This window comes from Pocillopora verrucosa, chromosome 4, assembly GCF_036669915.1.
Source record: "Pocillopora verrucosa isolate sample1 chromosome 4, ASM3666991v2, whole genome shotgun sequence".
NCBI classification, from domain to species: domain Eukaryota; kingdom Metazoa; phylum Cnidaria; class Anthozoa; order Scleractinia; family Pocilloporidae; genus Pocillopora; species Pocillopora verrucosa.
Genome location: NC_089315.1, coordinates 8230410 through 8255700, shown reverse-complemented (window position 1 = coordinate 8255700; position 25291 = coordinate 8230410). Strand labels below are relative to the sequence as shown.

Below are 25291 nucleotides of genomic sequence, written 5' to 3'. Positions count from 1 at the left end.
TAATTTTAACTTGCTATTTCACCTTAGCTCTGGCGCTAAGAGAAGTCAAAGATTTGTTCCTACCGGAACTCCGGAGATCCACTAGGCCCGGGTGGTCCGCGTCCTCCGTCGCTCCCTTTCTCACCCCTTGGAACCAGTGGCCCCTTGGGTCCAATCTCACCGGGTGGGCCCTATGGACAAAAAAAAGTGACTTAAAATTGAAGCATAAGTGATTAACAACATCGCAAAGTCATCAAAAAGTTACAGTGATATTATAATTTACAGCGATCCTTGATTAACGAACCGCACCGGTTTAAATTGCAAAGGTGAGAGACATTGTAGACAAGTCGCGCAACATATTATATACAAATTTTTTAAAAAGGTACCACTGAACCAAAATGAAAATAGAATGGAGAACGCACGAAAATGGAGAAAAATTTCAACAGATAACAAACAAACCGCTGTGAAATCTGGTTGTGCATATTTCAAAAGGTGACCTCAAATAGCACCTCAAAAGTCGTACTTTCCAACCTGTTGTAATCATCTTTTATCCTGTCGTTATTTTTGTTACTGCTATCCTCATTCTTACTATTGTAAGGTTCCCTCCCATCTCACAGAACCAATATCTTACAACACAGAGAAATTTTTCCAATCCCGAAAGTAATCGGGGATGTGCTTTGGTTTTACTGAACTTGGTCACTCGCGTTTTTTCCCCGCGCTTTAGGCTGTTTGCTTGTTTTAACTTTGAATTATCATTGGCTTCTTGTGATAACTTTCCTGTTGCTCTGATTGGCTCTTTTGAATTCATTGGTTTTTGTGTCACAACGCTCAATCGAAATGCGTTTCCCATACTTCAAAACTCGTAGCACAGTGCCTTTAAGCTCTCTGCTCAGTTTGTGGTACGTACAGGCGGTCCAGTTTTTTCCCGGTAACAGTTTGTCCTGCGGGGCCCTGGAGGTCCCTGAAAAGGTAAGGTAATATCAGTTGATGGGTTTTGGCAATTAACCACTTAAGGCGCACGTTGACGCTTAAAGATATTAGCGTCCGCATTAATCAGTACACAGCTAATGTTGTAAATTCTCACCCGCGATTCGGAATATTCCTGTCCAAAACCTAATCTTGAAAAACGCTTCGGGCGGCAAAATTCGAGAGTATGGAATCGTACTGAGGTTCCAATAATGTCTACTTTCTTTAGATGACATAAAAACTTTGCCGTTCATTCTGATTAACTTTTATTGTTGATAGTGAAAACCGGTGCTGTTGAGTTGAACCTCTCGAAGCCATGAACATCACCGTTTCCATTCCCTGTATCTCTTTTGTAATTCTTCTTAATGTCTGCCTACAATTCTAATGAAATTCCGTTCGGAGAATTTGGCACTGAATCAACTATTAATCCCCAGATAATTCAATTATTCTCATCACTTGTCTGCATGATATTGCATTGATATTGTATGAGAAACTCTGTCTTGGTCACCCACAGGAGTTAAAAGGCTAATGGGCGTTTGTGTAATCAGTCAGTTTGGTTGTTGATTTCACCTCACTTAAACGAAAAGCGGTTTACAGTTCGATTTTATTAACCCACCCGTCATAAATGACCTTTGGTCCTTGTCCTCCTTTCTTCCCTGGTAATGCCCTGACGTTCCTTTGTCACCCTGAAGGGAAAAAATTCAAATCTCGTTTCCTTGAACAATCGAATTATTTGTAACAGGTCTGTCATACTAGAAGACCTTCTTAAAAATGAAAAATAGGAACCGCATTTTTCATTACAACCTTTATTTCGAAAAAGCCTTACACGCATACCAGAAAATACAATAAAAAAATGTTCATCGTGCTTGTTTCGACATATTATTGGGCCAAACTTACACCATTTATGCCTGTTCTTGCACTAATCACGCGCGTCATTTCATCGGTTCACGTTACATTTTGCTGCAGCTAGAAGCAAGGGTTTTTAAAATAACCCTTGAAAAAAACTAAATAGGATAGAAAGTCTGGAGCGTATGGAACAATTTGATATATAATTTGTGGGAAAATCACGCAAATTTAAACGAAATCGCACTCAAAACGTTCATCGAGTGGTTCCTTTAAAGGGTCATAATTTGCATCCTCGAGCTATGGGTTTCGTGCACAGCTTTTAGCTTTATCTTTTTTTCCCTTCGAAGAATTTTTTCCTTAATTTCCCCATTTAAAAGGGATAATTTTGTCACCAAAAATCATACAATGAAAAAATATAGGTCACCGTTCTCGTTAAAGAGCGAAAGATCATCGTACCTTCTTTAATTGGTCCATGGATTGAAAAACAACACTGCGTTTTCTTGGAATACACGCACGCTCATTCCCCTAATTATGTGATTTTAAATGCTCATAACAGGAATGCGCCGGTGCAAAACTGAGGAATCCCCAATTAATGCAGTTCTTGTAAAGAGAAGGTAAACATTTTCCCGTACCTTCTTCACCCTCCTCGCCAGGGGGGCCTGCTTGGTCCTTCCTCACCAGTTTGTTTACCCTAAACAAGAAAATAATAGTCCATTTTACAGTTGTATGCTTGGTTGCCAAGCCTTTGAACAGGAGTGAGGCTAAGGGTGACCTTGTTATGATACAAACCTTGCTGCTTTTGAAATGCAAATTAATTTGTTATCATGCTAACTAGATTCTGGTCCCTAACACAACAAGGTCACCTTCAGCCTCACTCCAAATCAAAGGCTTGGCAACTAAGTACACAACTGTAAAATGGCCTATTAGTTACTCGCAGTCAAGTGTTTGCTGGCAGACGGTTAAAGCAAAGTCCCTAACGGCATCAATTCATGCAGCTCAATACAATCAGGTACGCGTCCAGTTTGTAGCAAAAACGTTCACCAGTAGCCTTACTGTAACGAGATGCAAGTTTTAGTAACTCATAGGGACTGTGTACAAATGATGAAAGAACTACTGAACAATATTTCTTTCTACCTAACAACTAAAACTATTTTTTTATGAAACATCCATCAGCATATCATTATTGATCAGAAATATGTCAACGTTACATACCGGAAGTCCAGCTTTCCCCTCGGGTCCAGGCTCTCCACGAGCTCCTTCTTCTCCCTAACAGGATAACATGCGAAAGCTTCAAATTTTAAATAACTAATAGTTTGCCATGCCAGAAGTCACGCGCGAGTATGACTCGCGAACTCGTCAAACACCAGTTACTCAGGACATGCGCAATTAACTTGATATTAAGAAGAGAGAATTGAAGTTGAGTGCTACGCACGTGCACTCACCCTACTGCCTTTCTCTCCAGCTGGTCCTTGAGGTCCTTGGCGACCTGGCCTCCCCTGCGAGAAGACACGTGATTGATAATCATTGTTAGAGTTCCATTGACTTCATAATGAAATGCATGCATAAATTTTTATTTAATCTCAAACAGTGCAGAAAGTTGAAATTAAATATATTGACAGGAGAGTCGCGAAAGACCAACAAACCAAAATGGCGAACAGATAAATGGAAAGTAAAACGTTTTAATTCCGAGTTTGAGGGTGAATTTTAAAAACAAAATCATCAAAAAGCGCAAACATATGGCTTAAAGTCTGGAAGTCTTGGGAATTGTAAAGTATGAATCGGAGGCTCTGAACAAACTTCACGAGGAGTTTTAGGTGACAGTTCGGAAGAAAAACCGGCAAGAATACGAGCGTGATACGTGCTTTCGTGCACAGTTTACTGCCGTAGACCGATACTTAACAGAGAAAGAGAGTGGAGGAAGTCCGACTACTCGGGCAACAAGGCAAAGGCAAGCGGGCGAACCAGTGAACTATGTCACAAGGTAAAATCAACTAAAGAGGAAAACAAACTCGTAAACTCGTAAATTTTTTCAAAGACTACAAATTGGACTAGACCCACGGTGTCATGCAATTTTGTTCGCATTTGAAAAACTTAATCGCGCTTATTTATCGCAAATTGCACTCGAAATCATGTAATTACACATACGAAGTACATCTATCCCAAATTATAAAAGTGGATGTAGAGGATGTTCTCTTACAAGATCAAAAATGAAAATAATCTGTAGCTCGAATAATAATGGAGAACGCATTGAAAATGCTTAAAAATATGTTTGCGGAACTCACTATAGGACCCTGGGGTCCAGGTTGTCCGGGTGGTCCGCGCATTCCTTGAGGCCCCTGAAAAAATATGGACGATTTAATTGCACTGCTGGTGGATGTAATAAGAAAAAAAAATGAAACTCTGACCAATACTCATCGCTTTACCTGTGCTCCTGGTGGACCGATCGGTCCTTCTACTCCTTTGAGTCCAGCGGGTCCCTGAGGAAACAACCAAATGACCCTTAGAAATAATAATCTTAAGGTGGCTTGTTCCCTTACATCAGTATGCATATTTTTCATACTGTTCTCTTTACATTTCCTTAGGTACTAACAAGGAAAAATACTGAAAGAATTTCTTCAGTTGGAGATCATTTCCATTCAGTCTCATAATCAGTGGTGACACTAGTCACTCTTATGGGTTTCAGGCTTAATTTCAAGAATCATTCCCAATCAACTTTCAAAAACTAAAACACTTATGATAATTAACAAATAGACAATCTCTTTAAAAACTTGTTTCTTACTGGCGGTCCCATAGCACCTTTCGGCCCTGGTGTTCCTGGCTGACCCTAAATATAAAGAATCAAGAAAAATGCTCAGATCCAAAGAAAAATTGCAAAATCAATTGTTTGAGTGTTAGCATTTCACCTCCCAGAGTAGCGGGATCTTAATGGAAAGGAAAAGACCATCATGTTTCTCTTCTACTCCAGAACTGAGAACTTGAAAATTTCAGCTCTCACCTGTGCACCGTCCTTACCGTCCGCGCCTGATTTACCAGGCTCTCCCTGATAAGGAAAAATACAGAACGAGATAAATAGAAAAGAAAGCGTGATTTACGTTTTATGCAACATAACTCGTTTTATCCGAAAAAAAGGAAAACGCAGATCTCAAACGGCAGAACAAAGCCAAAGGGTTACTTAATACCACTTTTGCAAATAACTACGTAGTGCTTTGCAGGCGTTTCTGAAAAAAAAAAAATCCGTCAACCCTCAAAGATTAGAAGGTTAAAAAAAGAACTGTTATGCACCTTTGAACCATCCTTGCCAGGCTCCCCTGGGTCTCCTGTGGATCCTTGGGGTCCCTAGATACGACAAAAATAACGATATTATCGAGAGTAGTGCGTGAATCCACACAACTTTCATCATGTCTCTTCTTGGATCATAACAAACACGGGCAGAGGGATAATGCGTTATTGTGTTCTCACCGGTCGGCCACGTTCTCCTTTAGATCCTGAGCTTCCCCTTTCACCTGCAGGACCCTAAATCAATAAGAGGATGTTAAAAATGAGTCTAAGCAGACAGCGGTGAGTTGATGACTCACAGCGGTTTTTTAACGAATGTCCAACGGATTCTTACCTGGCATGGTCGGATTACTATTGCTGCATGGTTATGTATTTGACAAGAGTTTAAAAGCTAGACAACTTCGATGAGCCTACTTCATATCAAACAGTTTACAGAAACAGATTCCTAAGGATTCTCTTTTTAACCACTTGACTCCAATTTTCCAGGTCTTTCCAGGTCTTGTACTTCTTGCTGAAGTACACAAATAATTCTTGACTAATTCTCGGTTTGACATTCAGCGGCTCCTGGGAAACTGAAGACTTTTTCTATTTTAATTGTTATCGAAAGTGATGCCTATATACTGGATTAATTATAACATTAATATTCTTCAAAATTGACAATAATCTACTCTAAAAAAATCGTCAAGTGATAACAGGAAAGGAATCCTCGCCATGATTAAATTAAACCGATAATTTTCTTTCGATCCTCTTTGTCATCGGAACATGTTAAAAATAACTTACCCGTCCACCTGGTATTCCGGGGGATCCTGGCGGCCCTATTTTTCCTTGAGGTCCCTATAACCCACGACAGAAACGCACTCAATCCAAAGATTATCAAAAACATCGCGAGAACTAAAAGTTTGAACGAAAGATCAAGATGAACTAAAAGTCTCTATCAAAACTTGGATCTCACCGTTTCTCCACGAGGTCCAGGAAATCCTGGAAGACCCGCTTTTCCTGGAATACCCTGATATGAAAAACATATTTTCAAATTACTCTATACTCTAAGTGCCCTATGATGAATCACGTGAACAAAACACGGCTTACCATCGATCCACGAGGTCCTGCCTGTCCTCGGTCCCCCTGAGGTCCCGGAGGTCCCTGTTTCATTAAGACAAAGATGTCAAGCTATAGACAAGACACATGCTTTACAAAAGTTTCCGGCATTTCTTGAAGCTTTCAGGTCAAGTGAAATTACGCTTGAATTTGCAAGTTAAAGAAACTGACTCAAATTAATGTGACAGAGCTTCCTTAAGATTTTCCCAGTCACTTTTTACAGCACCGTAAATCCTCGAATCATATACGTTTATTAACATAACTTGTTGCCCCTGTGTGATTTTATTCACTCGAGGCTGTTTTTAAGTAACTTCATAATCCTGTAATACTACTTATTTCAGATACTGAGATTTACACTATGAAGTACTATCGCTCGTGTCTCTGGTTGGACGAACGGTGTATTTTCACAGTCGTTCGCTTCCAATCTTTGACATGTGAAAAAATCTCAGTATGTATGAAATAAAAGTACCATACCATGGAAAGTGCTTGAACAATTTTTATTCACTGGTTGCAATGCATCAAAACCTCACTAGTTTGCTGCGCTCACTCGTTAGTTTTTTATGCTTCGCAACTCGTGAATTAAAATCGTTCGTGCACATTTTCCAAGGAATAATCTCTATTTACCGGGTTTCCGCGGTCACCAGGTACTCCAGGCTCACCAGCAGCACCCTAACAACAAAATTAAAAGATGAAGATGATAAAATAAACATGTCTCCTTGCATTAGTTCATATTCTAAGTGTGTCGCCCTTCAAGAGCTTAAGGTGAAACAATGATGGAAAGAAGTTGCAAGAATATGTCTAGAATTTGAAAAAAAATGTGCTAATTACGGATGCTAAGATTGTACCTTCAACAGATACATGATGAATACCTTAATGAAGGTTCGCAGTGTAAACAAAACGTGGAAGAGTTTAATTAAGGAACATCAACCAGTGATAAAATGGACGCGAACACGAGATTTCCCATTTATAAAGAACTTATAACTTAGCGTTGTGAGCGTATTTTTGAAGACGCTTTTTTCTGGTAGGCAAGATTCTTTAAAATAGTTACCCTCTATCATTGTTACTTAATCAGGTTTGTTACCTCTGTGGTTTCAGAAGATTTTTATCATTCCTTTTACTGTTAGCATTTTAACTGTTGATATCGTCATAATTATTGTTGCACCAGTATCATGAAACTCAACCAGTATGACTCACCTTTGCCCCGTTGGTTCCAGGAGTTCCGGGGGATCCCCGCGCACCACGTGGACCCTATGGACACGTAAACAAAGTGAGTTATAACAACTGAAATCATGGGGGCTTAGTGCAACAATTTACGGATTTATCTATCACTCGCAATACTTATGCCTATGGCATCGTGGTTGTAAGTTCCCAATAATTCAACAGAAAAAAAAGGGATAGAAAATGCAGTAAATTAAAGAGTATGAGGGTGTGTGGGGTGAAGAGGGGGGGGAGGGGGGCCCAAAGGGAAAAAGGGTGTGGCACTATAATGACCCTTTACATTGCTTTCTTTAACTCTTTGTTATTTTACAGACACCGAATTTTTGTTTTATTTCAGGTTATCTTTTCTTTATGTTCAACACTTCCACTAAAACATGGCAGGCTGTGACCATTATTGCCATGACACTTAACAGTGGGTTAATGAGATAATGTGATGGATGTGTTTTAAAGAGAACAAAGAGGAGTAGGCTTTGTAGCCTGGCTGTACCCTTGATCCTCTTCCTCCTTGCGGCCCCGGTTGTCCAGGATCCCCCTACAAAAGAAACAACAACAATAACACAAACTCATGAAATATGAATGTAAGAGGAGTGTGACAAATCTTTTGACCATGGATCTGGAATTTAAAATATTTGTCAGGGTTGGAGCGATAACGGAAAATTTCCAAAAACTTTTGAGTTTTGTCCCATGCATCTCATGTCTCTTGTCTTGAAAAATCATCCTAATTTATTTGCAGAGCATCATAGCCCATACAGACTCACCCTGACTCCCTTTGATCCATCTCGTCCTCTTGCCCCTGTTGCACCAGTATTACCCTGTCATTAAAAAATACATATATATGAGGATATATCAACACACACAGCCTTTATAATTTGCTAATATTGCCCATTATGCAATATCAAATATATTGAAATACAATATTCAACAGATTTAGCCAAAACACATGTTGATAATCAAAATACCACACTGAAATGCAGCTAATTGAGTGTCATTTCATGGCGGTGTCGACCGAAAGTTTGTGCAGTGTTAAATTTTTTTTAACCTAGGAAAATTTTGTTAATAATCAATTACTTTCTCTAGCTCCCAGCAATTCCATACATCACTGCTTATTAATTGAGCTTAAAGCAGTTCCATTTACTGATGAACAGCTCTTAAAGATTTGTCTGCTCTACCTTTTCTCCTGGTTCACCAGGGTACCCAGGCATTCCCTGTGGTCCTTTCTCTCCCTGAAAACAAATAATGCCAATAAATGTTAAGGGGTAATGTAATAAAATTGGCTGTTCTTGCCATTAACTTTTTGTTTCAAACTAAGTTATATATGGAGAGTAGTCTGATCTGATCATAATGTGATAACATGTAATCATAATGTTTTGAAAACAATAACTTATATCAATAATAATAATAACTAACAATAATAAACAATACCTTTACTCCTGTAGGTCCAGGGGGGCCTGAAGGTCCTGGGATACCACTGCGACCCTACAATTATCAGAGGTAAACACTTTTTTTTACCTATGGCATTTAAGGGTGCAGTGCTGGTCATGCTTGTTGATGACTACCAGCCTTTCTAGGTATTTGGACTGAATGATTTACCTAACAGTCATTAGAGCTGTATATTTTGCTTTTTAACGTTTCAAGCCATGGGTAAACTCATTGTTTTTGAGAAACCTCTCAAAATTTGAAATCAGTCCTCTTCAAAAATTTTCTGTCTATAGCGATTGTCAATAAATTAAGACTAAGAAATATGATTCAGATCACTGAGGTAGCTGGTAAACAAACCTTTGGCCCTTCAGGTCCTTCACCTCCTGGCACACCAACTCCTCCTGAGGCACCCTACAAGGAAGACGATGATTACAGTAATCACAACTTACAGCAGTTTAAGCAAAGTCCTGGGATAAACCTTACTTCTCAAGGAATAACTGAATGGTTCTTTTCAACTCAAATTCATATGAGTTCATATTATGGTACTTAGGGTATATCAAAATGCCTTTGGTAAGGTGACTGGAACTCTGAGGGAGAAGGGATTTCAAAAGTCAAAGTAACCATTTTAATGCTAGCTGCATGTGCATAAAACTAGCTAGGAATTCATGCAGGGTAGGTTATATTCAAAAACAGTTAGTTTTTTGTTTCACTTACATCTTCTCCTTTTGGCCCCTCATCACCTTTTGCACCAGGAAATCCAGCTAGTCCCTGTGAAAGATTATTAATAGGTGCAATGTGACAGCTGATAACAAGAAGATGATGGTCAAGTCTCAATAAGTTTAAGGTATTCAGTTTGATGGATGAGTGTTGCTCCTATGCATTTCATTAGTACCTGTGATTCACATACTCTGAAGCTATCACTTTTACTGAATTGATTTCCATACCCAAGAAAAGCCCTATTTGTAGACATTCATGTGTTTAAGTGAGATTTCAGCTTCCTTTTGAGACAGTTATATTCACACTAGAATCAATCTCTATTTCTCCCAAGCTAAGTTATCATTAAATTTTCTTTGCACTAATTAAAACTCTACAGCAGAAGCAGTTAATCAGGAATAACAGGTTAAAATCCCTTTGAAAAAATACTTGTGCTGACAGTTTTTCTTCATTAAATGCACAGCTAAGCAAAACAGAAGATTTATCATGAGGCTAGATTGGTTTCGTGAAATATAATCTTGCTGGTCTATCATGTAAAATCAATCTAGAGAGCTGAATCAAAATAAAATTGATGAAAGCCAACACTCCTGGTCTACAGGTTTATAATATAAATGTAAAATAGGAAATACAAACCTCTTCACCCTTCTCTCCTTCTGGACCTCGTTTTCCTCTGCTCCCCTGTGCAAAAAATAAGCATTCTTTTATTATTAAATGGCTAATTTTGTCATTTAAAGCACATTGGACTTAAAGATTGAGTGCCAAAGGCCAAAAAAAATACAATGAAATATATTGGTTAAAATCTCAAGTCCAACAAAGAATTTAATTTCTGATTGGTCAATGACAAATGCAAAGATAAGTTATAGATTAGAATACAAGATTTCTCAAAATTAAGCTTTTGGTTCAAAATTAATTTAGAAAATTAACCTAGAATGTGAATTTGAAGTATGTCATATTGAAGGGAATGAATTGTTTAAAAAGTGTTAGAGTAGAAAGATGAAAATGCCTATTGTAAATAGAAAATATCCTTGAGCTGTATCACTGTATCACACCTTTGGCCCCGGGAGGCCTGGGTAGCCTTGTGGTCCTCTAACTCCTGGTGCACCCTGGGAAGTACATCCATTGAGTATATCAATCAAAACATTGATAAAATTAAACTTAAATAGAAACACAACAAATTCTGTAATGTTGAAAACTTAAAAAAGGGTGCATGACAAGGGTGAAAAATTTAATAAAAATAATTTATGGTGCTTTGTGATAAAATTACAAACATATGCACTCAGCCAACTAAAAACGTGTTAACTTGAAGAACTTTACAATCCACAAGCATAGACTAAGGTGTTAATGGGTTGTTTGATAATTTCAGATACTTAAAATGCTGTAAAAAGCTATCTTCTTTATAAATACTAATAGAGAAGAGGTTAATGAACCTCTCTCCCCCCTGATCAAAAACTTTAGAGCTTTTGCTGAAAACTATAGCATGTTACATTAAATCTGACTTACTCTGTCGCCTTTGGGTCCAGGCGGTCCTTCAATGCCAGGGTATCCCTATAATATAGTCAGAGGATTAGATTTACCCCACAAGAAGTCAGTACATACTCCTCAAAGCCTGTGCTCATCTTCATGCAAAGTTTATTAACTGAACATTTATAATCATAAGGCTGAAATAAAATAGTTTGTTTAATTACCACATTGGCTAAAGTTGACAATAACAAAGAATTCATGGAACCATAAGGTCATATGTGAAAATCTTATATTTAATTGCAGCAAATGGGTTTTATTTATTTCTTCAGTGAATAACTGCGTTTTAAGTAGGCCATCAATTGCTGTTTTCCATAACCACAATAAAAATACATTATATGTATTTTAATAGGAGGTTTCATTTACTAGTTATAAGTCAAAATAACTCTCTCTCTCTACTTACTGGCACACCATCAGTACCTGGGAAACCAGGCATACCAACTTTTCCAGCCTCACCCTAAAGATAGTAAATAAGGATTACAGACTGTGGTACATGAATGACAAATTATCTCCAATAAAAGTAATTCCCACATTAGTATTAGAAAGAAAAAGGCTGGAGGTGCTATGCGACATACCTTAGGTCCCATAGGCCCTGGGGGACCCGGAATACCAGGAGGTCCCTTGAAAAGAAAAAAGAGAAAATTGAATACTGGTTCATTGAATATTACTTTTGACAAAAATATAATTGTACCAAAACAGAAGAAGGTTAAACATGAATATGGACATCAATATCTAGAGTCTCCTTCAGTTTGATCCACATTCAGTTTTTATGGTATTTCACTCTGATTTTCTCTGAGCTCCTCCAAAAAAAAGACCCTTCATTCTGAATATATGTCTTATTAAATGAAAACAAGCTTCAAAATAATCAAAATAAAACTGGATTTTAGAAATGGCATATGAACAGGGTAGCTCTGAAATCCTCCACTGTTTCCTTGTCAAATTTGAATTGGCTGAATGGTTTTTGTGGAGAATTGTGAATCCATGAACTCAGAGAAAAAGCATTAACCACTGAGATTAGAGCCAACTTGACCCACATTTGATCACATATCCAAGCATGCAAACCTGGGCTTCAGCAGTGAGAAGTGTCCATTCTAACAACAATTCTATTAAGCATTTAGTTTAAATGAACATATTTAAAATGTCAGAATATTATGTAGCTTTATTCTATTATTACCGAGGGTCCTCTCATGCCTTGCACACCTTGAATTCCTATAGCACCTGGGGGACCCTAAGTAGGAAGGTGGAAAAACAAAGAAAGTAAGTCTGGTTTCAAGCCAATAGGTCCACAGCATTGGAGCATAATCTATTTTCTTCAATGCAAAGCTACTGGGAATATCGCTGCTCCCTCTGAAAAGGATGCTAATCCATTCCAGATTAAACCTGAGTTGAGAGAGACACTTCAAGGGTTCAGTATTTTTCCCACAATGTGATGCAATACAATGACCTGGCTACAGACTGATTATAGACCCCTCATGTTTGAGTCCAACTAATAAACATCAGACCAAGACTTCTTTGGTAAGAAGGAAAGTTAGATTATGCACACCAAAATTTCCATGCACACCCTTCACTGATACTCAACTAATCTTTATTTCACCATAAATCTTATGAATTTTTACTAACTTTTTCATGTCAAAACTAAAAAAATCTGTACACTTAATATCGACAAGACCTCAACTGGTAATTTATTTTCTTTTAATCATATGTTGTGTGTATTGCTTGTGAATCAGATTCATGATAATTTCTTAGGGTGATATTCGAGGTCACCCTAATGAATATGTGCAAAATCTTTTTTCCTTTCCACAACAAGGTATTGATTAATCTTGTTACAAGAAAAATGTTCAAGACAGGATATATTACTTTCACTACTGAATCTTTGGCATCAGAAGAAGAATCATTTGACAAAAAAGCCAAAGAAGAAGGGTCAAGTCTGGAAGAGTTGCCATCCCTTGCATGTGGATGTTTTTGAGGGTAAACTAGTTTAATGCTTTATCCTGCATATTGTATAAAATTTTTTGATGGATAATTAACACACTGGCACTGTTTTTACAGAACTGTCTGCTTATTAGAACAGGTTATGTTTGTAGACAAATACTCCGGCCTATTTTGATACCAAATGAAGACCATTGTTTACTTATTTCCTTACCGGTGATCCAGAGGGTCCTGGTGGACCTCGCTCTCCTGTACCTCCCTGTTGATATTAAGAATTAAGGGATAAAGTAAAAATGTAGCAGAGTTAGCCTCAAAGGCTCTGTCTCATGACAACCAATCACCCCAAATAGACCCATTTTTAAAACTTTTACATGCACCATTGAAAGGAAATCTATGGATGCAGCCGGAAAGAGCTCAGTGAAATAAGTAAAACTACCAAGTATGACGATAATATGTTGCAAACTGACAAAGAACTTTGCATGGTGGGAACAAGGTTTTGTTTCCCCTCACCCCCACCCCCGCCTCACTTTAAAAGAGGTCTAAACTTTTGCAACTTTCTCCATTTTGCAAATTTGCCGAGTTATATGTTCAACAGATCACTCTCACAATTCACAGCTTTTCTTATTTCACTGAACTACAGTAGTGTTAAAGGACCTCTACTAACTTGTTTATGCAAAGTTAATTAGTTGAAAAACCGTAAAAGTGTTTTTTGCCGATACTTGCCTGCAATCCTCTCGGCCCTGGCGGTCCCCGTTCTCCTGGTTCTCCTTGGGGTCCCTGGAATGAAAAAAATTTAAACAACTTTAATTTTGTTAAACTCTATGGTTAAATTTTTATAAATTCACAAAGCGTTGTCCAACAAGATAGAGTAATCACGTGATACAAAAATTAAAGTTTGAATAAAACCAAAGAAATATCGATCAAGTTGTGTTTGAAGAAAGGAAACGTTCCTTGATCGCCAACTAAGTGTATGTACACGCCTTGCGAAACTTTTACTTACGATGCGTGATAAAAACATGGATTTTACGCTTGCAAAAACTACTAATCTTCTCCAGAAAATTACTTTAGAGACCCTAGGATCGGTGATTACCTTCTTTCTTGATCATCTATCCTTACCAGCGTTACCGTTACACTGAGAACGTTCAAAGTTAGGGCTGACTGAGTCGCCATTTTGCCTTTTGGTGAGAGAATCTGGGATATAGTAGTGGAATTGATGTGGATTGGAACGAGTGGCTTTATTGACAATTTTGACCAATCACAGTTACTGTAGTAATCAGTGTGTACACAAGAAGAAAGATTTTGATGAATTGGCTATAATCTTCGAAAAATAGACATTATATTGCTTATTTTAGCCACAAGTGATGACGAGTCTCACGAACCAGCAAACAACTTGCTATGTGTAACGTGATAAGGTACTAAAATGGACTTATGGGTCCAGAACAACGGTTTCTTTTTCTTTTCAATAGTTTACAACTCTTGGTCTGTTAACGGCGACAACTCCTCGTTACTAGTGAAGTCTAAATTTTCCATTTTTTGATACTAATTTATTCTGACTTATATTCTTAACGTTGGTCCCACCATTTGTTATTACACACAACAGAAACAGATCTGTCAAGAACAAAGACGAAATAGTGGGATACTTGGTGGGATACTATTAGTGATAATACTTACCCGTTCACCTTGCATTCCAGCTTGCCCTGGTGTGCCACCATCGCCCTGTAAAATAGTAAAGCTTAATAAGTGAATGCAGAGCATCGTAAACTGTATTATTTCAGAATCTCATTTTTCACTGAATAGGACTAAGGAGGGGTTAGATCGAATCGCGGATGGACTGATCGACAAACTTACCGATCGACCGCTTGGCTGACGTACTGATCGACTTACTACCGGCTGAGTGACCTATTGACCCAACTGACTGACCGATAGATTGACCGAACAACCGACCAACTACTAACCAATCAACCGACTGACTGTCTGACAGATTGGTTGACCGATCGATCGCCCGACCCACCGACCGACTGATTGACCAACCAACGGACCGATTGACCAACCAACCGACTGACTGACCAACCAACCGATTGATTGACCAACCAACCGACTGACTGTCTGACCGACTGACTCACAGATCGATCGACCGACTAACTCACAGATCGATCGAACGACTAACCAACCGACAGACTGATTGACCTATCGATTGGCCGACCGACCGACTGACCAACCAACCGATTGGCTGACTGTCTGACCGACTGACTGACCGATCAATAGCCCGACCAACTGTCTGACTGACTGTCCGACCGATCGACCACGTGACTGGCAGAAACGAGTAACGAAAGGACGAGTAACGAAAGGACGAGTAACGAAAGGACGGGAAGACAGACTGATGGATAGATGAACAATTCATAAGAAGAAAAGAAGAGAAAAACAACAAAAGGAGACGCAGCCATATCTAGGTATGAAAGGCACTTACTCTTTCACCAGCTTCACCTTTGTCGCCTTTTTCTCCTCGCATGCCTGGTAGACCCTAGGAAAAATATAAACTTTACATGAATGTGGTTCATATTCTTATCAAATATGCTTTTACGAAATTTTGTAGTTTGCTATTACACTGCTCGAGTTTCAGCTGCTTGAGAGACCATTTTCTACACATACTAGTGCTGACGATCAATAACCGTAAAAGTCTTATGGAGTGCTTTACAGTTTGCGTATATCTTAAGTATGAAAAATTAAGACTAATGTTTCAGGACGTCTTCCCATCGTTATCCATCGCTGTTCCATTTCTGTTTCGAATCTTTTCATCATCTTTTAATCTCTGCATGTTCGCGTTAAAATGTTCAGATCTATACATCTCTATTTTTCACCTTTACAAGATCGTTTCATGTACAAGAGTCCTTGTCCAAGAGTATGAAACTTTATTCAAAACGCAAATTACTTCGAAGTTTCTTGTATCACTGCGTATTCGGTATCAGCGAATTTTGAGCTATGCATTCCTTACAACTATCTTGTTTAGTACATAGCTCTGACTATATTCAAAGAATTTTTTTCATAGCGTAAAAAAGTAACCATAACCACTGAAATTTATTCAAGTTCGTCCAGGGTAAAGTGTTAATCGTTGCTTTGAGATATCAAGAAATAGACACGATGTGATAGCAAGTTTTTAAGAATGGTATTAACAGCAACGGTATTTTCACTGTGGTATAAAAACGGCTGAAAAAAGGCTAACGGCAACAAGTTTTGCCGTTTGCCAATGGCGTCATGCGTAACCTGGCCAGCGAACAGAACCACATTATAACGCTTCAGCCAAGGCGTTTCTTAGCCCGAGAGAACTAATGAAGCATTAAGCATCACGCACCGGCGAGAGTCAAGCACTGAAAATTACTAGTGCCAGGCTCCTGGCAAACCTCTCCCCAACCCGTCTCTAATCTTCTCGCGGGCGTAAAAATGCGCGTCCAACATCGCTAATAATGGACGCCTAAGCGTAACCTTTCTCAAGGTTTTATGTAGAAACATATCAAAACTTGGGGACATTTGTCAAAACTCATCCAAGTTTTATGGAACGCAAAACTTCAGCTGGTAATCGAAATGTTCACGTTACCCGTGGTCCTTTGTGGCCCGTCATTCCCGCCATTCCTTCAATTCCTCTGTCTCCCTGAAATAGTGAAGCACAGAGAAGTATAGTTACAGCACGCTATAGTCTTAGTTTTATAAAAGTTACATGCTTGTCAGAGCGCCATGGTTAATCATTTCATGTGTTACGTCCATTCAGTAACCCTGAATTTTCAAGTTCGCTAACCCTCCCCTCCTACCTTTTCTCCCATAACTCCGGGGGTACCTCTTGGTCCGTCCGGTCCTTGGGGACCCTGAAAAGAAACAAATATTTTTGTTTAAAAAAGGCGAGGTTAAGGTCGGTGTTGAGCCACAATACAATAAATGCGACTGAGAAGTTAACTCCTTTATTGGATATTGATGCTTTGGTCGAATCATTTCGATTACTCTCAATGATCTTGCGGAAATAGTTTCCCATTCCTGCGCTGTCGAAAGAATAGGGACTTTTTGCAGTTAGAACGGCAACGCCAAGGAAGACGTCGACTTAAAATAAATATATATTTTTCGTTGGAATTTCGCGAATGACTCGATTTGTTTACCATCTCTTACAGCGCCGCAAGTTAACCTCAGCAAAACGTATGAGAGCGGCGTTGAGTTCCAAATGGAAACTTAAATAATTTGCCGTCGGGGTTTCCTTTCTTGGACCACGCAAATTTTGATGATATCATGTTGTCATTTTACAGAGGACGGCTAAGAGATGTACACAATTTTGAAAAGCACGTATTGAGCTATTGTTCTGCTAATTAGATCTTTTACTTTGCCACGTCCTCGTTGCCGTCGCCGTCGTGGTTTGCTAAAGGTCTTTGGTGTCATTTACAGGGAGAGCCTGGGTTAGAATAAGGATAGGCAATTGGAGCCATCCCTTAATGTCGCGTGGCGTTCAACAACAGAATCTAATTATCCATCAGTAGAGTCAACGGCGAAGTCGACAAGTCACGATCTACGTTATTAGACAAATGTTGAAAAACTAAAGCAAATTAGCGACGACAGCCAATCAGAGTAACGATAGATATTACAAAGAACCAATCAGAGCTCATAACGTGCAAACTAGTGACGACAGCCAATCAGAGTAACCATAGATATTACAAAGAACCTATCAGAACTCAAAGCGTGCCCGAGGCGTGGTAATACTCACATGAACAAGGCGCTATCGGTTTTAGATTTTAATCTGATTACACAAGATTCACCGACCAATGAAAAAAGAAGTTTAGGAAAACCATTGCATTCCCTGATTACTTTCGACAGAGAGAAAAATATTCACGTATCATTTACAGCTTACCGGTTTTCCCGGTCTACCAGGTGGACCTCGGTTGCCTTGGTTACCAGGTAAGCCCTGTGAAACAAAATCAAGACACAAGCAGCTAAACGGTTAGTTTTTGGCTCAATCAGCACTAAGAATGATAATTCTTCTCTTTCAGGAAAGCGCGGATAGCGTCTTTATTCACCATGTGCAGCTACTTGATATATCGCTTGCCAAATGTCTCGCTGTCAATGCGCCTCTGTATTTGGAGAAACCAAACTTAAATGCAGAGGATAACACTAAGTTTACGAGTCATTGTGAGGTAGAAATAACTCGACTAGGGCTCTAGGCAATGACTATAAAAAAAATATCGGAGTGATTACGGAATTAAGCAATTTCTATGTTTTTTTTAAAATTATTGTTGTCATTCATCTTTTCCCTTTTCAGTACTGCCGGAAGCGTATTAAGTAAAGAAAACGATGTGTTCCTTACCGGGGCTCCTGGATCTCCCTGGGATCCCTTCTCACCGGGGTTCCCTGGACGTCCCTGCAGAGAGAAGATTACAGCAGGTTCAAACAAGATTACATCACCTTCAACTAGGAATATTCACGACATTTCTCGATAAGAAAGATTTTCGTTCCTTTCTAAAATATTATTTTCTTTAAACTGAAGCACATTGCGAGAGTTCGTGAAATGTAGACAGTCGTGCAGCAAACAGAACCAGATAAACATTATTGCTCACAATATTAATATCAATATTAGACTGTTGGAAAGTGCCAAGACATTATAACGTGTCTTGTTAAGTATGATGAGTGTATGAAGCACTTGGTAAAATAAAACGTTGTCCGACGATTTGGTAGTGGCAGGAAATTGCAAAAAATTTTCGCCTTTTTTCTCCCCCCAGGTAAATGAACTGAAGAAAAAAGAACGGCCAAGGAAAAGAGTTTGGGAATAACACGTTTAATCCGCATTCAATGCATAAATTATTTGTCTAACAGATCAGAATGGAGTGGGTGAATGAGTGAATTTCAGGTCCTTACATAAATCCTATAGTATGACTATGTCATACCATGGGGTGAAAATGACACAGTTCATCTACATCAGCTCCATTACTGAACCAGAGGCTTTTCTATACTCACCGGTTGTCCACGTGCTCCTCGCTGTCCTCGTGGGCCTGGCTCTCCCGGCTAAAAAATGTTAACAAATAAAAACAAATAAATAAAAAAGAAAAACTAGAAAAAATGCAATGAACCGAGAACCAATCGGCAGATATCTCAACAGTATCTCCCTGTAGCCAGAATAAGAAAATTTATCTCTTTATGGTTCGCTACTTAAAAAAACACGCGAAACACAGCATTTTGTTCGAATTCGCCATGGCTTTGTGTTAACCCAAAGCGGAGACCCCTTCAGAGGTTACGATTGGTTAAAAAACTCACCACTGCGGGGGGCTCGACTACAAGACCGCCCGCTACGGGGCCTGGGCCCTTTTCATTCGATCCTTGAAGTCTATTCCATCTCTGAAATAACAAAAGTTCAAAATGTATAATTGAAGAGGTGAACATACCCAAAATCAGGTCTGACAAACAGCGAGTCTCAACGAATAGGTAAATTTGGACAATTTTGTTTATTTGTCCCTTAATCGTGTAAAATCTAGTTTGCGTTGTGCACTGTGTGGTTGTACGAGAAAATGAAAGCTTCTTTGTCTTTAGGTGCCGATTTCATTCATTACTCCTTTTTGATCTTTTATTACACAATTTCAGTGGTTGTAAGAGCGCTTTTCAATTGAGCAAACTATGACCAAAACCTTAGTTATCTATCAGAACTGACCAAAGAGGAGCCAATTAGAAGCCAGAGCTAGCACGTGTAATAGCCGTCCTTAGGTGCAGGACAATGCGAGTGTCACCACCGGTTTTAGTTACCGTGTGATTGGTTGAGAGATTGGCACTAGATTTCTAAACTAATCCGGTACCATATGATTGCAAGCTAACGCGATCTCGGACTACTTTCAACACTCAATAAAATGCTCCAGAAACGAGGGATGGCGATTTCACTTACGACATAGATTCCGTCACCAGGGGGCCCTGGAGGGCCGGGGGGTCCAGCGGAACCGGGAGATCCCGGAGGTCCCTGTAAAATAAAAAATACCCTATTACCTAGTCCAGAATATTCACCAACAACTTTTTTCTCTTCGATACTTTACCAGACTGGTTTTCATCTCATATAACAGTCAAGGGTCAAATGAGTGTGTTTGATTTTCTTGTTACCTGTTAGGCAATTGTCGATCAAGTTTTACTTTGACAACAGTTCGCAGCCATATTCAATAGTTTCCCGATGAAAGCGCGGCGCTGATAATCAGCAGCATAACAAGCAATATTTTGATAACTGACAAAAGCAAATATGTGCAGTGACATCACCATTCGTAAGTGCAATTATCTACAACATATAACTTGTTTTGTTACCTAACTCATGGAAAGGTCGCGCCCTCAGTCTTGCAAAAATTGCGCTGTTTAGCGATACAGGAAATGCTGCAGGCTCAGTCAGGTTTAGAAAACCTACGATTTGTACTTATTTCCTTAACGACCTTAACGGCCTTAACTCTTGGGCTGTTTGTAACGTCTGTGAAAATGATGCCAGAACATACCTTTGCTCCCTGATCACCTCTAGGCCCACTGTAACCTTTTTGACCAAACGCCCCTTGCGGTCCCTGACAAAGAAAAAAAGAAAACGCTTTCTTATAAAACAAACAAACAAAAGACAAATGGCAGAGAAGGTTTGGTCATTTAAGGAGATAACCCTTTAACTCCCAAAAGTGATTTATATGTAACTTCTCCCTGTAATATCTAAACATTATCCAGCAAACAGGTAATGAGAATATTCAAACTTATAAGGTGGAAGTTGTTATCTTGATCTAACACCAAATTCTTGTAACTTATTTCCAAGGAAATGGATAGCAGTTAGAGGGGAGAATTGACAATCAGATCTTGGGAGTTAAAGGGTTAAGACATGACGGAACATACCGTAGGACCCGGAGGTCCGGGAATTCCTCTCTCGCCTTTGATCTGAAAATAAAAACATCTTGAATGAATAATACAAACGTTTTTGGATCGATCCACACCGAAAGTGGACATGGATGCTACGCGGATGCGATCCACTTCGAAAGTGACTACATCGTGAGACAAACCATTATACTACGTACAAAAGAGCATTTAATATCGTTAGTCTGTTAACAAACAGAAAAAGGTGTATATAAAGACAAGAAAGAAAGATGAAGAGACAATCACGAAAAATGCGTACAGTGAGGAAACTGGAGCGAATCAGACGAAAGGCGCGATAGTAGAAGCGGAGTAGAAAAAGGAAGCAGGTTTGAGTTGGGTCGCGTTCTTTTCTTTTATATGCCTGATTTTTTCGTTTGGCCTCCATCATCGCGCTATTTAATATCGCACTTCGTTTTACTCACCAAACGCTTCGATCAGACTGCAAAGAGCCTACTTACATTTACAGAGAAGCTGATGTTTCAATCTTACCCCATGATTAGCTCAGTGTATCACTCGTCGCATGGATTTCTGGCCGAGACATTGCGTCATATAGTTTATCAGTAATTACTCAACGACGCAAAATTTTGTTGCCCTTATTAAGTGTTTTTTCGCGACACAGACTACTAAGCCGATTACTTACATATCTGACGTTGTTGATGATCTGCACGTTACTGTCACGGCGCTCTTGGGCAGCACCACTGAGGAAAGGCGCGTATGGCAGAGGTTTGTCACAATCGGTAGTAAACATTTTGCAGTAAGAAAGAACTCTGAACACATCTGGGGCTACTATGAGCTGCTGTAAAGATCCCTGAAAAAGAAAAAAGAAACCACAAATTAGATTAAACCACGAGAGTAAATATGCTTTTCGCGTTAGATGATTGGCTTGTTCGAAAGTGATTGGCAAGTACAATTCAACTCTCAGCACCTGAAGAGACATAAGCGAGCGCCAAAAGTGAAACTTCCGACCAATTTTTTTTATATATTAACAGAAATGAACTTATTATTTGTTTCTGTATGGTATATGATAAAACAAATATTCCGCTCATTGTCTGTAGAAGTATTGGATATTTACCGTGCCACGAACCACCTCCACTTTGCAAATACTGAATACAAGTCGAAAAAACATTTTAGCTTTTACCAACTACATACTCAACAAAGTATATCTCCCCAAACTGGTAAAAAACCGAATTAAAAAACTTGCCTGTGTGTTTCATTATTTGTGATTATTTGAGATGTTCTAGAAGTTTTCAAACTGTACTATACATAACTGCTTCTCTGCAGTTAGGTAAACTTTCAAAACCTCACTTGTACAGATCATGAACCCCATGCCGAACCGACTTCCATGTCAGGTCTGGTTGTATCCTCACCTGGAATTGCTCCTCCAGTCGAACAACACTGTCTCGACCAAAACTAGGTCTAAATCCCCTGGGCCTTCTTACATGTCCTCTGGGCTCGGCACAATCTAAAGACAGCGTCACGTGTTTCTTTCTAACTGCTATGGCCACTCTGTGCCACGCCCCATCAGCTAGGCTTTGGTTCAATCTCACTCGAAATGGGGCCTTCCCTCGTCGCCTGTATTCAAACTCCAAAGGGCTCAAACTAAAAGATAGACTTTGCTCGGTGTCCATTATCGTGAACAAGTCTGCTGTGTTGTCAGGATCCACTTTCACAGTGGCGAATAAAACAAAATCTTCAGGAAAACCATTAGGAAAAAGCGATTCCACAGTGGTGTTTATCGTAGCACTCGTGGACGATAGGTCGTACGCAACATCCTCAACTTCTTGGTCGCTTGAAGAAGGGAGTGGTCGGCTTGGACAAAGACCAACCGTTTCGATCTCGAGCTCGCTCAAACTCCATTGAAACTCTTGCACAAAATCCGCTAAGTCAGCAGTATCTGAAATTTTATGGAAGCAGGAAGAGGCACGCAATAAAGCTCTGTAACTTTGACATACCACCTTTGACGCAAAAGGTGTCCCTACGATACACTTTGTATGAATAATGGTGTCCTCCCATTCTCTTGCAGTGAAACAATGACCCTCCCCCGGCTCTCCCCCACCCCACCCCACCCCCCTCTTTAAAAAGTCTTACACGTTGTAACAATGAAAGGATAAAGGAAACCTCAATATTTGGAAATCAGTAAATGTTTTCACTCCTTTTGGCCTTCTTACCCTGAGTTGGCTTATCGCTTATATTGAAGCACATGCAGTTGAATGAAATTGATCTAATTCCTTCATATTTGCTCGTTTGGTTTTTTGTCCAAATTTCTAATCTCTGCTTCCAGTATCTTCAGATTCGCCCCCACGGTGCAGTGACGCTTCGTGTTGCGCGTGACGGAAATAAAGGTTGCACAGTGGTGTGAAGGTCGCGCAGACTGGTGTGACAAATCCGGACGCTGAGATTTTTTTCTGAATATTTTCCGAAGAGACTCGAAAGGCTAATTCTGACGAAGTACGTGGAAATGTTTTGTTACAATGAATATAATTTTTTTTTTCGCGCCACTTTGAGTCAGAAGTATTTCCTCTCTGATCTTCCAAACCAAATTATCATTCTGATCTCTCAAAGAACAGACATCCTTCTCTCAATACGCGGTACAAATATAATCCGCGAATCGTCTACGAAAATTTGGTCACCAAGCTAATGAAAATGTCATCATGAACGTCTGTATACACACATAACAAATAAGAGCAATTAAAAACATCACAAAACCAAAACAAATAGAAACAACAATAATTTGGAGAAAAATAAAGTCTGTATCAACGTAAATGTTTCAGTCCTTTCGTAGCGTACACATTTCTTAAAAAGCGAGGATTCTTTTTAGAACCACTAATACTGTATCGTTATCACAAACCAATTTACATTAACTAATGCTAAGAGTCGTAGATAGCTAAAACATTCTGGGAAATCTTAGTTATGTGGTTCGGCATCCTCTTTGCGTATCGTCTAACAGCACGTCGGGCCTTCAATTTTAACAATGATTGACTGTCCCTTAGCGTAAGCGATCGAGTTTCGTTTCTCGTGCAGAGTATAATGAAAGCTCAATCCTTAAATGAATTGAGATCTTGGCTATTTAGAACATTAAAACTCTACTTGGAAAGGCTTATGAAGCAGTTCACCTCACGAACATATTTCTAATGGTTACATAGATATCAGGCTTGAGAGTTTTCAAAGACAATGCACCATTGTTGGGGTTAAATTGCTCATTTAGAACCTCCATCAAAGAAGCAGTAATTGTTCACCTCTGTCCGGATCAAAGTGATAGTGCGCACTCGAATGAAACGAACTTCTATTTTTATGAAAATTTGTGAACGTAATCTAAAATATTTTGCAGGTCTCGTTTTGATATGAACGTTTGTTTACAACAACGAATTTTCAACACATAATTTGATGAGCAGGACCTTAGAACATTCACCAATTCTTATAATGACTCATCGCTCACACTGAGAAGCTTAGAATGAAGATTTTGCTAAAAAAATTGATTATAAAGCTAGAAAGAGACATTAATGTTCTTTCCTTCTGTTGACCTTGAGGAGTACAGAAAGAAAGAGTTGTTATTATAACCTATTCCCGCTCACGCGATCTTGGAACTGATCAGACAGGAAATGTGAAAATACTGTTCGATATTTTCTGACAAAATTTATTAGTATTCTGAAGGAGATAAATGCTCTTAAGTATGCTTAGTCTATTCAGAGAGAAAATTGGAGAAGACAGTAAGAGATTCGCACAATGTGCAGACAGTCCTGCTTTGTAATGGGCAACATAAAGGATTCATTTTGAAATTAACCACTGTGATTGCATTACCCGCACGCAGACTGCTGGAAAACTGTTGATCTTACATTTCTGTATCATGCTTTTGTTCAGTTCCTACCTACAGTTCGTTTATAGAGGTCATTAGACTATTTACTTAGGTGAGGATAACCTGGGTAAGAATAAAAATTAGCATCAACATACCGGGGTGAATGGCAACGTCTCGGGACGAAACTCCATGATTCATGAGCACGCATAATAAAATAGCCGTGCTAAGGCCCTGCAAACTGAAACACATACAATATAATTTAATGACAGAGCGAATCAGTTTGCATTTAAAACAATAAAAACGCTTAACTAACCAGGGAAACATGGCTGGCGTCTGTTTCGGCCCTGTGTGGAGACCGCCAATGCTGCAATTTTATCCGCGGTAGAAGGCGAGTTCAACACAGGGATCTTTAGTGCTGTGGTTATGTAGGATCCATTGTTGGAATAAGGCTTGGCCACTGATTGGCCAGTTAAGACGCGGGTAATTTTACATGTGATCGAAGTGCAACACCAGAAAAAAGAACTTTAGATGGTATATTTCAGTTGCGTCCGCATAAAAAATTAAAAAATAATAATAACAACAAAACTTTGTCTCGAACACACATGAAACATAAAACCCTTCAAATATACTGAACGTGACCGTAGTTGTGAGACTTGAATG

At 39.2% G+C, this 25291-nt stretch overlaps 1 protein-coding gene across 1 annotated transcript; it reads right to left on the bottom strand.

The window, feature by feature from the left end:
* Positions 1-2428: 2428 nt before the first annotated feature.
* On the bottom strand, positions 2429-25065 carry LOC131785624 (collagen alpha-1(XI) chain-like). Its single transcript, XM_066165273.1, has 43 exons — positions 24945-25065; positions 24787-24869; positions 22206-22732; positions 21479-21646; positions 20821-20862; positions 20445-20507; positions 19859-19930; positions 19240-19320; positions 18943-18990; positions 18296-18349; positions 17843-17896; positions 16764-16817; positions 16553-16606; positions 15428-15481; positions 14632-14676; positions 13680-13737; positions 13175-13215; positions 12206-12259; positions 11607-11651; positions 11435-11488; positions 11014-11058; positions 10563-10616; positions 10147-10191; positions 9514-9567; positions 9157-9210; positions 8803-8856; positions 8550-8603; positions 8139-8192; positions 7868-7912; positions 7357-7410; positions 6787-6831; positions 6154-6207; positions 6020-6073; positions 5848-5901; positions 5251-5304; positions 5074-5127; positions 4787-4831; positions 4571-4615; positions 4215-4268; positions 4074-4127; positions 3234-3287; positions 3004-3057; positions 2429-2482 (listed from the first exon to the last, which is right to left on the bottom strand). The coding sequence occupies exons 1-43, from the start codon at positions 24953-24955 to the stop codon at positions 2429-2431; spliced, it is 2850 nt and encodes a 949-aa protein (XP_066021370.1). The 5' UTR covers positions 24956-25065.
* Positions 25066-25291: the final 226 nt, after the last annotated feature.